At 49.1% G+C, this 13,547-nt stretch overlaps 1 protein-coding gene across 1 annotated transcript in view; it reads right to left on the bottom strand.

Moving 5' to 3' along the window:
* Positions 1 to 2,373: 2,373 nt before the first annotated feature.
* The window catches only part of LOC309977842 (CD99 antigen-like), a 33,118-nt gene continuing 21,944 nt past the window's right edge, over positions 2,374 to 13,547 (bottom strand). Inside the window, exons 7-10 of the mRNA XM_082864176.1 lie at positions 12,804 to 12,848; positions 10,686 to 10,799; positions 4,244 to 4,300; positions 2,374 to 2,958 (exon numbers count right to left, since the gene is read on the bottom strand). Coding sequence (XP_082720302.1) covers positions 2,933 to 2,958; positions 4,244 to 4,300; positions 10,686 to 10,799; positions 12,804 to 12,848 — 242 coding nt within the window. The 3' untranslated portion in view covers positions 2,374 to 2,932. The remainder of the gene's footprint in view (positions 2,959 to 4,243; positions 4,301 to 10,685; positions 10,800 to 12,803; positions 12,849 to 13,547) is intronic.

Below are 13,547 nucleotides of genomic sequence, written 5' to 3'. Positions count from 1 at the left end.
TGATGTAAACTGCATTTCAAATCAGTGGGAAAACATGGATTATTTAATAAATGGTTTGGGAATAATGGGATTATCCCATGGCGGGTTTTTTAAAAACTAAATACCAAGGAGTCTCTTCCTCATTCCCTTTACAGAAACGCATTCCTAGGGGATCAAATATTTTAATGTAAAAAAACCCACAGAAGTGTTAGAAGTATGACAGCAAGCCCAGAAACCATTAACTAACTTCACTGTGCACAAATAATAAAAACGAATGGGGGAAAATATCACTTCAGAGTTAAAAGGTGAAGGATAAAGTGAAAAAGAGTATTTGCTACTTACTTCACAGTCATACCTTTAATATGTAAAGAGTTCCTACAAATCAATAAGGATAGGACCGATAACACATATAAACATAGGCAAAATGCATTCATTTCCCCCAGAAATGGAATGCAAATGGGTCCCCCCTACACAGATTCTCAATCTCACCTGTGTTAAGAGAAATGCAATGTAAACGCAGTTGATTTGATATCATTTTCAACTTACAGATTGGCACCAATCAGAAAGTTTGCACGGCAGTGAGGAAACAGATCTGACATCACTGGGGGGTATCATGAATTTGCACCTCTATGGGGGATGACTGGGCAGTGTCCATAAAAATTAAATATACACATGCTTTTTTTCCTCACAAAGCCAACTTCAGGCACTAATGCAACACACACACTTGCACAGAGCCACAAAAATGTGCTTACAGAGATATCCATTGCAGCATCTTGACAGCAAAAACTTGGTCACAGCTTAAGTGGGTTAATCAAATCTATTATGACCCAGACTTATAACAAATCCTCCACTGGTATTGTCTCCCTTTGGCCCTTAAATAAAATCTTTCTGTTGATTTCAAAATCTGTTGGACTGTGATTTCTTCATATGGGAGCTCCAAAATGATTTTAAAAAGCAATCGTTATGCCAAGTATTTAATGATCCAAGCCACATAATTTAAATTAAATTTTTCAAAAGACAGACCTTTGATAAAATCATGTTTATTTTTATGTGAACATGAAATTAAACCGAGTCTACAACAACGTACATCCACCATCCATAAGAAAAGCCTAGTTGACATATTTCTTAAATGTACACTTATTTATGAATCAGTCATAATTTCATATCCTTAAAGAAATACCCATCCTTTTACTCTTCTCTTCTTTAATGAGGCATTTATGCTTATAGTATGATTGCAATGCTTATAAAAATGCCAATGTTATTCAGAGTTACAAAAAGACTGTATGCGTTTTTTCTTATTATGAAGCAAGTCAGTGTGCACAATCTTGACCTCAAAGGCAACCCGTGATGACTCACTGGGCAGAACATGGACGCTCTCTACCTTTGTACCCAGGTGCTCCGAGCCAGTTAGCGAGGGAACCCAAGCATATTGACCAACCTGGCCCTCAGCTCTTGACAACTGGCCGACCCATCCATGGATGGATGTCATTTATTTGTGTTCCATCCTGGAGAATCCTGAATGTCATGTTCACCACTGTGCACACCAGGTCATAGGGATTTGTTGAATGCAGCAATGAATGGATAGGATAAATACCCAATCCTTTTTTTTTTTTTTACACCATTTCATATACTCTAAAGTTATCATAGTGTCAGAGACAGAACAAGTTAAAGAGCCAGACGACGGTCTCCAGCAATACCTCGAGAAAGAAACTCCAAACGCTTTTAGATAACGCAGGGAGGAGAGGTCACAGAAAGGATACGGGCGTGGAGAGGGGTTGGGTCCTCAACAGCAGGGGGTGGCGCAGATGCCTACCCCTCAAACTACTGGCAGAGTTTCCGAGCTTCAGAAGGGAGAAAGACCCAGCCTTCATGACTGATATGTCATAGCAGCCCTCTCCCAAGTTAGGTGATTTGTGGAGGCAGCGCACGCAGGTGTGCTTAACGTCATACCTTTGAACCTGGAGAGGCTGATGTGAAACACACAACAGTTCTTTACACCGTCATCCGTGACAAGAGAAAGTCTTCCCAGGAAACCGCCACTGCTCTGGGTTACTATCCTAAGAGCTTTAGACGAGGCAAGCCTGTGCCACTGGAAACTAATATTTCCGCGGAGGGTAGTCTATGGGTGGGGTCCAGCCCGTCTGCAACACCAGGGCTTCTGCACTTCCCGAGATGAACACAAAAGTCCACGCAAAGCCCTTCTGTATAAAAGCAAGCATTCTGGGCGCTGTGCAGTGCGTGCGCGGTCCTAAACGGGGGAAATGCTTCTAAAGGTGGAGAAGTCATCGTTTGTTACCGGGAGAAGAGTAGGCATTCCGTTCATTGCAAGATGTTATAAAGAGCGAGCACTTACCGCGATCGTGTCTTACAGCCCCAGAGAAGGGAACAGGGGACCATCCCACTAGTTTCACAACCTTTTTAAAAGTCACCCCATGGCAAAACATTAAGTAAAAAGTACTTGGTTTCTAATTTCTCTTTATTAGTTTGGTGTGGGCAAAAAAAAAAAATCCTAGTAAATGGAAGAACTTTTGAGGAAACTAGCTGAAGGCTTACCTCACTCTATAAAAAGGTCAATGTCGGCAGAGGTTCAGACGCATTCAATTTACAGGCAATTGGTAAACAGCGCGGCGTTTCTGTTTGGGGAACTTCAGTGGGGTTGAATGACGGGGACTTGGTCGGTCAGCCTTTCACAGCACACGGGAAACCCCTCAGGGCCGTGGAGAAGGTGAGTGTAATTGCCCTCTGGAGGCAAAACTCATCCCAAGTCAATCTCACCCACCCAGCACGGTGGTGACGCACCTCAAGATTCAAACCAGGAATCCCAAGTTGAGCAAAGGCAAGGACAAGCCGGGGCTTGTTTCCGGCGGGGCCGCTCTGTCCCTGCAGGCGATCTTTGGAGAGGCTCAGCAGGCCAGCTCGAGACCCTGCTATGAATCACTTGGCGGCCGACCTCCTATTTCTCCAGAAGGGTCTGTTGAACTGCAGAGGACCGAGACACAAGAACAGATTTTAAAAGGCACCCCCAGCGGCCCCGACAAGCACGTGAGGACCTGCAGGTGGAAAATTCCAGAAGCGGGTGACTCTATTTCTACAGAAGATAGAAGTGTGCTCAAAGCTCACTGCTGACAGAAAGCAAAAACTAAATCTAACGGGTTAGAAAAAACAATTCAGTACATTTCATACTACGATGCGACGGTCACTCGTAAAAAACGGACACGTCGGGAAAAGCAGAAAGAAACTAAGAAGAGGCATTTCTCTACTCGCGACTTCCCTGAGACGGTAAGAAATGTCTGTAAACTACAAATTTCAGAATAGATAATTCTGTAAATGAGGGGCCACGGCGTTGGTTCATTTACAGCAATGCAGGGCTAAGATTTTCGGATCAGTTCATTTCTGTTTTGGAGGTCTCTTTCGCATTTTCTTGTCCTTAAAAAAGGGCAGCTCGTGTTGCGCATCCTTCCCTTATTTGAAAGAGCAGCGAGCTAGACACTTTCTAGAAGTCCGTATTTTTAGAATTAAAACTATGTTAACTTTTCACTAAAAACTGACCTCGGGACTTCCCCGGTGGCCCAGTGGTTAAGACTCTGCCTTATAACGCAGAAGGCAGGGGTTCAAATCCCTGTTTGGGGAACTAAGATCCCGCATGCCGTGGGGTGTGGCCAAAAACTTTAAAAAAAAAAACCCCAAACTTATGTCAATTCCACAGGCATCCGATGCAATAAATGTTGCCTTTCTTGGGCAAAGGAGTGGGTCTCCACATATATACACAAATGAAAGAAAGAAACACACACGGGTGTATAGACACATAATTTGTGTTTTCCTGCCGTTTGCAGAAGTGGTTCTAATCACTGAACGTCCCACCTCTGGCCCTGAGAAGTTTCCATAATTTGCACCACCTCCTGTTCTCGGTCCAATTCTCCACCAGGTTGGGAGGATTCTGTAAAAGTGACCGCAGCACGTGAAAATGCTGCAAAGGGTGCATCTCAGAAGATGCAATCTGGCCAGCTGCTGACTCTGGCCATGCGGCAGTGGGGCGACACTTGGAAAACTCTCCTAGCCGACATTTAAAGAGAACTTGAAGCAGACTTAGGTCTCACCGGAAGCCTCAAGCCCCGGAAAGTCTATGTAGCATCTCCCCAGAGAACCCCCTTGAAAACTTCGAGACACAAAGGATCCCATCCAAGAATCTGAGCAGGACAGTGGTGAGAGGAGGTAACACAGACCCGCGGGGGGGCGGGAGGGGGCCACTCGGGACGCTTCTTACCGGGTGGCTCGGCGTTGGTGCCCTGATGGTTCTCCATGTTCATCTCGCCTTGGTCAGCTGCAAGAAGAACAGAACGCCCCAGGAGGGTGAATACCAAGACAACGCGCCCTGATGGTCACTCTCAAGCTGAACTGGCCTCCCACCTCCTGTCTCCATCCGCCGCCCCCAAGCAGAGGACCGCCCTGGTCATCAAGGCACGAAGGGCACCTCGCGGGGTCTGGTTTCTTCGCTCCCATGCTTTTTCAGTCTATCATTTTATTTCCCAATTTCTACTCCAAAAGTTTTCGAACACACATACGTCAACGCAAAGGGGACCCTGCCGCGCCCCGCCGGCCCCCAGAAACGATCTCCCAGCGTACAGTGTGAGGCGACAGAATTCAAAATGCACGGGCGAGCGGGGCGGGGGACAGGACGGGACGACAGGGTGGAGGGCGGGATGGAGTGGGAGATTGGGATGAGCAGATGCAAACGGCTAATGCTGAGGATGGATCCACAAAAAGGCCCTTCTGTAGAGCACAGGGAACTCGATTCGATATCCTGGGAGACGCCATCACGGAAAAGAATATGAAAGCGAACATATATGTGTATAACTGAATCACTGCTGTGCAGCAGAAATTAACACAACATTGTAAACCAACTACACTTCAGTTAGAAACAAACAAAAACGCAGGAGAGATTCCCAGTCAGAACATGTTTATTTCTTTACTGCATGCTTGGGAAGGGACACGGAAGCATGTATGACGTGAAAAGGACTGAAGTAGCTCACGGGACCCAGGACGACCGTTCTCCTATATTCCCGAAGCTTTGATTTTTGCAAAACTGCAGCATCTGGGGTTAGCATCATGCGTGAACACCCAACACCACTTTTAATCCCGGTCCCAGAAACACGCATCCCCCCCGTCTGTATGAAATGGATTCCGTGAGCCACCAGCCTTTCCCCCAACCACGAAAGGAGACCCCAGTCAGAGATCAAAATTCTAAGATGACAAAAAAAAGAAAGAGAAACACCCAAAGAGGAGAGAGTTTGAAGAGATCTGTGAAAACACTGCAGGGCGGTCACTGCCAATGTCACGTCTTCTGCTGGCCGGGCAGGAGGCTGGCTCTGAACACACTCACATTGTAGTCAACTATTATGACGATAAATCCTAAATGTGCTTTAATTTCACATGACAAAGAATCTCCCTACCAAAAGAAAAGCAAAGGAAGAAAAAACCCAGTCAAAATATTCTAATGGGTCCGCAGAAACCCTACATCTAGGTATGTTCAAGGAAAAGGAAAAAAGAAATGCCCCTGGGAAATAATAAAGTACAGCCAAACCCAAATCCATGTGGGGCCAAACGTTATTTCCAACAAGTAAAAGACATGTTCAATCCATTAACTGAAGAGACATTTGGGGGGAGGGGGAGGGGATGCCAGCACACCCAGTTTTGATGTTGGTGTCACCAACGCCCAGCATTTGGGGAGAGCCTGAGAGTGGGTGGGTGCTTCGTGGGCGGGGAAAAGGGTCGGCCCGCTGGGATCCGTTTAGCCGGCGCCGTGTGGTCAGGGATGCAGGGCCGGATTCCCCGATGCCAAGCGCCCAACCCAACCCCATGGACCCCTAAGAGGAGACCCGGGCTCCACCAGGTGCATCTTCCCGCTGCAACCTCAACACTTAGAAGGCCAAACACACCCCATCTCAAACTCAAAACCAAAGTAACTCACATGCCTTTCTTTTAAGCCAGGAGCCGCTTGAGCTATGAAGGCAATTGCAGCAATGGCAGCGTTAGGGGTCTCTCTGTGTGCGGGCTGTTTATGTAAACACAGCAGGCACTGGGGGCCAAAAGCAGACCCCAGAGACCACTGACCGGCAGGGTCTCATCTGTAGTTCACACCCAGGACTTCCTTCTTGGGGCACAGAGATTCGATTTAAATGCACCCCTGTGCTAACCGGGACACGGGCTTTATATTTCATCAGAACCAAGAAATCTGCAGACGCTTTCTTCAAAGACCCAGACGGCCGGCAAGGTGACCACTGTCAAGGCCATCAAGGTGACCGGTGGAAGATGACCAGGCCCACGGGAGGGGCACGGAGAGCCTCCGTTGCAGGGTTCTTTTTTTTTTTTTTTTTTTGCGGTACGCGGGCCTCTCACTGTTGTGGAGCACAGGCTCCGGACGCGCAGGCTCAGCGGCCATGGCTCACGGGCCCAGCTGCTCCGCGGCGTGTGGGATTCTCCCGGACCGGGGCACGAACCCGTGTCCCCTGCATCGGCAGGCGGACTCTCAACCACTGCGCCACCAGGGAAGCCCGAGAAGCCAGCACAAGAAGGAGATGGTCTGATGTTAAAAAGAAAAAAAAAAAAATGCAGCGATGACTTCCATGCTTACGGGGATATTCAAGGATGCAAGAATTCTAGGGTGTCAAGATCCCAACACTCACTTCTCCGCTGACCTCAGAAATTTAAAATCGTGAGATTTTTAGGTTTTGCCTAAATATGTGAATTTTTTTTTTCACCCGCTGCGAACTGGGAAATTCACATAATTGGCAAAAACTGATCTGAGAAAGAGTTAGGAAATACTTCATGGAAATGGACCATAAAAATCCAGGGGCTATGGAATCAGAAGGGTAAAAATTCCATCATGAGCGTGAAAGATGAAACCCTATGACCCAGGGCCGGCTTTGCCCCAGGACTCTGAAAACAGGACGGCTCACCCCCTGCAGGAACCACTGGCAAGGATGGGGGATGCTGAGAAACCTGGTTCGTGCATGGAAGCCCCCGCCGGTACCATTTCTTTCTGTTGGATTTTACTTAAAAGGAAATGTCTGCATTTCTCTTCCTTATTCTGAAGCTACCTGGGCCTTAAAATATAGTATCATACGCTTCTGTGCACCGTGAAGGGAGAAAACATACAGGATTCAAGGTATGGCATCTGGTCTGGGAGAAACACATCACGGTGGCAGTTTTACTAATAAGGAAAAGGACAAATGACAAGGTCTGCTTTCGACTCTGCGTCCTGGTAGATAAACACGGATCGGAAAGGATGATCTTGAGGCCCCACCTGGGGTTTTCTGCGCATCCCTAGGTCTCTGACTCATCTGAAACGGAAAGTCAGGAAAGGAAAATGAAAGAGAAACCAACAAACAACGAGAAGTAAACGTCCGAAAGGTTTGCTTCAGGTGCGTGCCCACAGCCCAGGCAGCAGTGAGAGTGGTTAGGAAGATGCCCTCTGGGCTCAGAAGTTGAGGAGACAGGCTGACAGAGCAGAGCATCACAGAGTGGACACCAGAATTAAGTGGGGGAGGGAAGGGGGGCGGGGAGGAAAGGAGGGAAGGCAGGAAGGGAAGGAGGAAGGAAGGAAGGAAAGAAGGGAGGGAGAGGACATGGCAGTAGCTCATTTCACCAAAGCCGCAACAATCTGCTACCATCATGGACAAGGGAAGCAGCTGGCGGATGTGCAGTGAGCAGCGAGAACCAGCTATCGACCGCATCCAGCGACAACAACCAAACACTGTGCCCTGTCCCAGCGGGTCAGTCTCAGCATCACCCATCATTTAAACTGGTGACTTGAGCCCAACCCACGAAAACGCAAAGACACACATCAACCAGGAGCCTGCGTCCCAAAACGGCTTTAAGAGGCCAGCTTGCATCACTTGGAAGAAAACCAGATTAAACTCCTAGAGTCACAACTTCAAACCTTTAGGAATAAAAGACAGAGCTACCGAACTCTGCTGGCCGTGGAGGTTTTCTCACAAAATGTAACACGGAGAAGCTCTTAACTAAGTATATATCAAGACTGACAGTACTAGATGGATGTGTCTCCACGTTGGGAAAACACATCTGCTTCCCCCATAAGTGCTCGAGAGGAAGCTTGGCGCAAATTCAACAGACACTACAAAATTCAATACAACAACGAGGTCCCGGAAAGTCACTCTGCAAACCGCCACGCTCAGAGAATAATGGTTCACCCCAAACCACGCTTCCTCCAAGGACGCGAGCTCACTGTACATGCTGTGGCCACATCCTCCTTACGAAATCTCCAAGCTCACAGCTGCACACCTTAAAATAACCACCCCAGAAATAAAACCTATAAACTAGTCCTGCACGGACCTGAAAAGGTCTAGCATCGTCATGGACCCGATACCTGGCCATCTCTGTTCATAAAAACACATAACTGACAACAAACACTGACTTCATTCTATAAGGCAGGTCTATAAACCGCGATATCTACGCACGTAGTCAGAAAGATGCTCACTGTTTGCGTTAGACTCGGTGCTTATATGAGAAAAGGGACCTAAGTTTCTTTGTGTCACTGCTGGACACTTTACAGCTGGAGACAAAAGTGCTTAATTACTGAAATCAGAAACACCCGCTCCCTTCCCTCATGAAGGTTCACCCCCCCCTTTTTTTTCCTTTTTCTTTGTGCATCTGCATCAGCTCAAGACCACGGACCTGTGAAAACCACAAAGCAAATCAAAAATGTAAAGTCGCACCTAATGTTAATTCAGCCTACGAAGACAGACTGGAGGACATATTCTAGGGGAATGAATGGAGCCAGCCTCTCCGGAAGCAAAAGTTGAATCCTCGCCTGCTCTGAGCCAGTTCTTCGGAAAGTTCGCTTTGGTTTTGAAAATCGTACGTTCAACTCTTTCTACCCGGGAAGCTTTCCGTTTCCATGCCCACCCCTTCCCCCTGCAATGGGGGAACAGTGCTTGAACCCAAGACCAAGACCCCGGGGTGGGGTAGGGTGGGATGCAGAACACTTGGTTTTCCCAATTTCTGAATCCCTTTTCCAAACATGAGATGATGTCAAGTCTATTAAGACTCTTGGGTGTTTCCTCAAATCCCTGTGCCTTGACATACGAACATCCAGAGAGTCATATATCCCATTCACACGGTAACAGAAATGCTTTGTAATTCCAGAGTCCAACTGGGGTTCACCTGAAGATTTTCAGAAAATCTCGGGGCCAGGACTTCCTGTGCCTCTTGCCTAGTGAGTGCCTTCCTCTCCTGGCTGAGCGTCAAGCTCTGAGTTTGAGCATCTTCAGAGAAAGCGGAAAGTGTGATTGAAAAGGAAACAGAAATTCACTTCTATCGAATCCCTAGTCTTTTAAGTCTTTGCTCGTTCTAGGAGAAGCAAAAGAAAAAGGTGTTTTCTTTTGTTCTGTTTCCCCCCACTCGGTTCTAACTGTAGATCTTTTATAAGTATCTCCTGGAACTTGGTCATCTATCCATTTGGGCATTGCTGGACGCCCACCATTCCGCCAGCCAACCACACTTTCCTGAGCGCGGCCAGATGGAAGGCGACCCACTCACACGAGGGAAATAAGATGCACTCAGGCACCCTTACCCTCCACTGCTAGCAGAGGGATATAAAAATGGCCTCTTATTTTAGGTCTCTGAATCCAAACCCTGTGTCAGACTTTTAATTTCAGGCTATAAATAGTGTCTGTGAACCTAGAAATCTGGAATGATGGAAGATGAAGGATAAACTCCATCCCTAGAGGGTAACTTGGCCTCCATCAAGTCTTCTGGGAATTTCCCAAGAACCCTCAGGAGAGGGTCCTTTAGGCAGATGACACCTATGGCCAACGGCAAAGTATGGATAAGGACTTAGGGTCATACACAGAAGGGAAGTTCAGATACCACAAGCCTCCTCCATGGAGGACGGGCAGCCACAGCCACGAACATCGCAACCCAGCCCTCGCTGGTTCTCAAAGCAAGACCTGGACAGAGCCTTCCAGAGATGCACAAACATAAACTGTGCTCAGAACAGCAGAACCCACTGACGTCAGGACGAATCCTAAGTAACTTAGCATTTGAGTACAAAGTCCCAAAATGCCCAGTGATGGAAGTCCGATCTCTGTGCTGGTAACGGTGGTATTCGGCGGTCCGTGTAAATAACAATGAATGAATCGTAAGAACTAACATTTCTTCAACACTCACTCTCTCCCAGGCAACCTGTCAAGACTTTCACACATGACCTTATTGACCTTCACCCACGACCTTACTGACCTTCACCCACGACCTTACTGCCCTTCACCCACGACCTTACTGCCCTTCACCCACGACCTTACTGCCCTTCACGCATGACCTTACTGCCCTTCACGCATGACCTTACTGCCCTTCACACATGACCTTACTGACCTTCACAATGACCTTACTGACCTTCACAAAAACTCTAAAGCGCAGACTCTCATCTCTCCCCGTTACGGGGACGCCCGCCCCCCAAAATGGAATGGTTAGTAAATTGCACCAGCTCACACGGCTAAACGCAGGAGACGCTGGGATTAAAGCCACAAAGTCAGATCCCAGTTTTCTAGCCACTTCAGGACCCCCTCGGCCGCCTTCCACGTGTTTGTGCCAACCTGAGCTCTGCTTTTTAGTTCTTTTTTTATTAAAAGAAAGCACGCTTTTCAAAGCAGCAAGGCCCCACGGAAAGGACGCGGCGGTGAGCGCCTTACCGTTCTCTCTGAAGCACAGCTTCTTCTTCTGGTAGGCGATGAAGCTGGAGATGGCCCCGGCCACGGCCACTGCGACAGCACCGATGATCCCAGGGACCACCCCCGGGGAGTCGGCTGTGGAAGGAAGCACAGGACACCGTGACAGGCAAGCACGTAACCCTCGCGGACAGACCACGGGGCCGGGGGCTGGCGGCCCTGCCCGGAGGAAGAGGGTGGGGCTGAGGCCTGAGAGGCGGGGCCCCCGGTAACCTCGGAGGGCCCGTCACTCCGGAGCCACGTCGGAATGCATTTTACTACGCGAGCTGTTTCCAATCCAAGAACTGGCTCCCAGTGGGGGGCCAAACCCCACCTCTTCCCCACCCCTAGGACCAGCTCAGCTGTCCTCCCAGCTCAGTGAGGAAGGTCTCAGGTGGGTGATAAATCCAGTGGAAGGGGGCCCAGCGGGGACCATTCAGAGGCCGTGTGACCTCAAGCAGCCAGATGGCCGTCTCTTCATGTACCTTCTGAAAAATCAAAGTCGCCCACCTCTTCGTTAGTCTCATGTGCTCTACAGTGACGGGGTTTCCACCCCCCACCAAGAATTCTAAAACTACCTGCATCCATCCCACATCTACAGCTGTTTCTTGACACGGCAGGTGCACAAGACATCCTCCCCCGTGAATAAAAAGGAGGACGGTGTGATGGACGGTTCACCCTATGTGTCAGCTGGACTGGCCAGAGCCTGCTAGGCAGCTGGGAACACTTTATTTCTGGATGTGTCCATGTGGCCGTCTCCAGAAAAAAATAACGTTCGAACCCATTAGCCTGGGTAAATGCCCTCACCAACGTGGACGGGCATCGTTCAATCCACTGAGGGTCTCATTAGATCACAAAGGGACAATTTGCTCTCTGCCTGCACTGGCACGTCTGTCTTCTCCCGCCCTTGGACATCGGTGATCCTGCTTCTTGGGATTTTGGACTCAGACTGGGACCTACGCCATTCGCTGTCCTGGTTGTCGGTGTTTCGCGTGGGGACTGGCTGGCCACTTCCCTGAGTGTCCGGCGTGCAGACAGCAGATCGAGGCCCTTCTCAGCCTCCGTAACTACGTGGGCCAACTCCTTACAGTAAGTGTCTTTCTACTCATGTCTATACATCCTAGCGGTCCCGTTTCTCTGGAGGACTCTGGGTAATATGGGTGGCATTCCTTCTTAGGGCACCTTGGGAGGGCGACTGAACTTAAAATGCAGATCCCGTCGGCAGCAGGTAGACCTCAAGCTAGTGCGCTTCACGGACACTGTGGGTTTTTTTTGTTTGTTTGTTTTTTGGGTTTTTTTTTTGCGGTACATGGGCCTCTCACTGCTGTGGCCTCTCCCGTTGCGGAGCACAGGCTCCGGACGCGCAGGCTCAGCGGCCACGGCTCACGGGCCCAACCGCTCCGCGGCATGTGGGATCTTCCCGGACCGGGGCACGAACCTGTGTCCCCTGCATCGGCAGGCGGACTCTCAACCACTGCGCCACCAGGGAAGCCCTGTTTTTTTTTTTTTTTTTAACAAATTGAAGGTTTGTGGCCACCCTACGCCAGGCAGGTCTATCAGCGCCATTTTTCCAACAGCATTTGCCCACCTCACGTCTTTGCGTCACATTTTGGTAATTCTTCTAATATTTCAAGTTTTTCATTATGATTCTGTTTGTGACGGTATCCGTAATCTCTGACGTTACTCCTATGACTCGCTGAAGGCTCAGAGGGTGGTGAGCATTCATTAGCAATAAAAAGTTTTATAAATTTAGGCCTGCACGTGGTGTTTGTTCTTGGCCATAATGCCCCTGCACACTGAACAGACTACAGTGTAGTGTGAACATCCCTTTTAGATGCACCGGGGAACCATACAGTTCATGTGACTTGCTGTATCGCGATATTCGCTTGACTGCGGTGGTCTGGACCTGAATCCCCAGCATCTCCGGGGGTGCCTGTGTTTCCGCTGAGCCCCCTTGGAACGCGTGTCCAGAGAACCATTCTTCATGCCAGTATCTTTCAGATGACGCTGCAAATACTAAAAGTGAGGCTGTGACCACTGGCTCCTGCTTTCCTCGATAGTACACGTGAGGAACCCAGGACATCAGGAACCAGGGGTACGTACCCTGCTCCGCCCCTCCAGGCCTCTGGCTGCCGCCATCACCGCCTCCTGTAAGAGAGGAACGAGGCTTGGTGACAAATGACGCTGGGAAGACGTTCGGTAACCGAAAACTCATACCAAGGACCAGCTCCTCTGACCCTGGGTTGTGAAGGTTCCTTAAGAGAAATGACCGTGGGATTGATGAGGCCGTTAATATCAGGGTGTCCCTTTCCACTGCTGGGAGGGGCTGTCCTCGTTCTGCGGGCGGTATCACCTGTGTTGCTCCCGTGTCCCTGAAATCCAGGCTTGGCACCTGACTCAACCCCCTGGCCCCATGGTGGGCCCCAGGAGACCCACTGAGTCTTCAAAGTCCCCCAGGGATTCGGGGAGAAACCCAGCAAGGGCCTCAGAGCCCACCTGAGAAGTGGGCACAGCTCTACTCCACCCTTGAAGAAAAAAAAAGAGAAAAAAAAAGAGAGGAAAAAAAAGTGGAGAAAAAAAGAAACTGGTATAACCTAAATGCTCGCATGGCTGTGGGGTCATCCCAGGCACATTCCTGTTACCTCTCAGGCCCCCCGTCTCACTAGGGGTGGTTGTCAGCCATGTGCTATCCACGGACCCACCACCTCTGGGTATGGTCTTCCTTCGTGCTTTCCCCGGGGCTAAGGGACACCACCTCACCACCCCCTCTACTTTTTCCACGTTTAATGCCAATGGATACTCGATGCTTTTGTTGCTGTTTGTCTCATTTTGTTTTTTCTTTTTGCC

Source organism: Leucopleurus acutus, assembly GCF_964270905.1.
Source record: "Leucopleurus acutus genome assembly, chromosome: X".
Taxonomy (NCBI): Eukaryota; Metazoa; Chordata; class Mammalia; order Artiodactyla; family Delphinidae; genus Leucopleurus; species Leucopleurus acutus.
The sequence above is the reverse complement of the archived record's forward strand: the minus strand, read 5'-3'. Positions and strand labels throughout refer to the sequence as shown.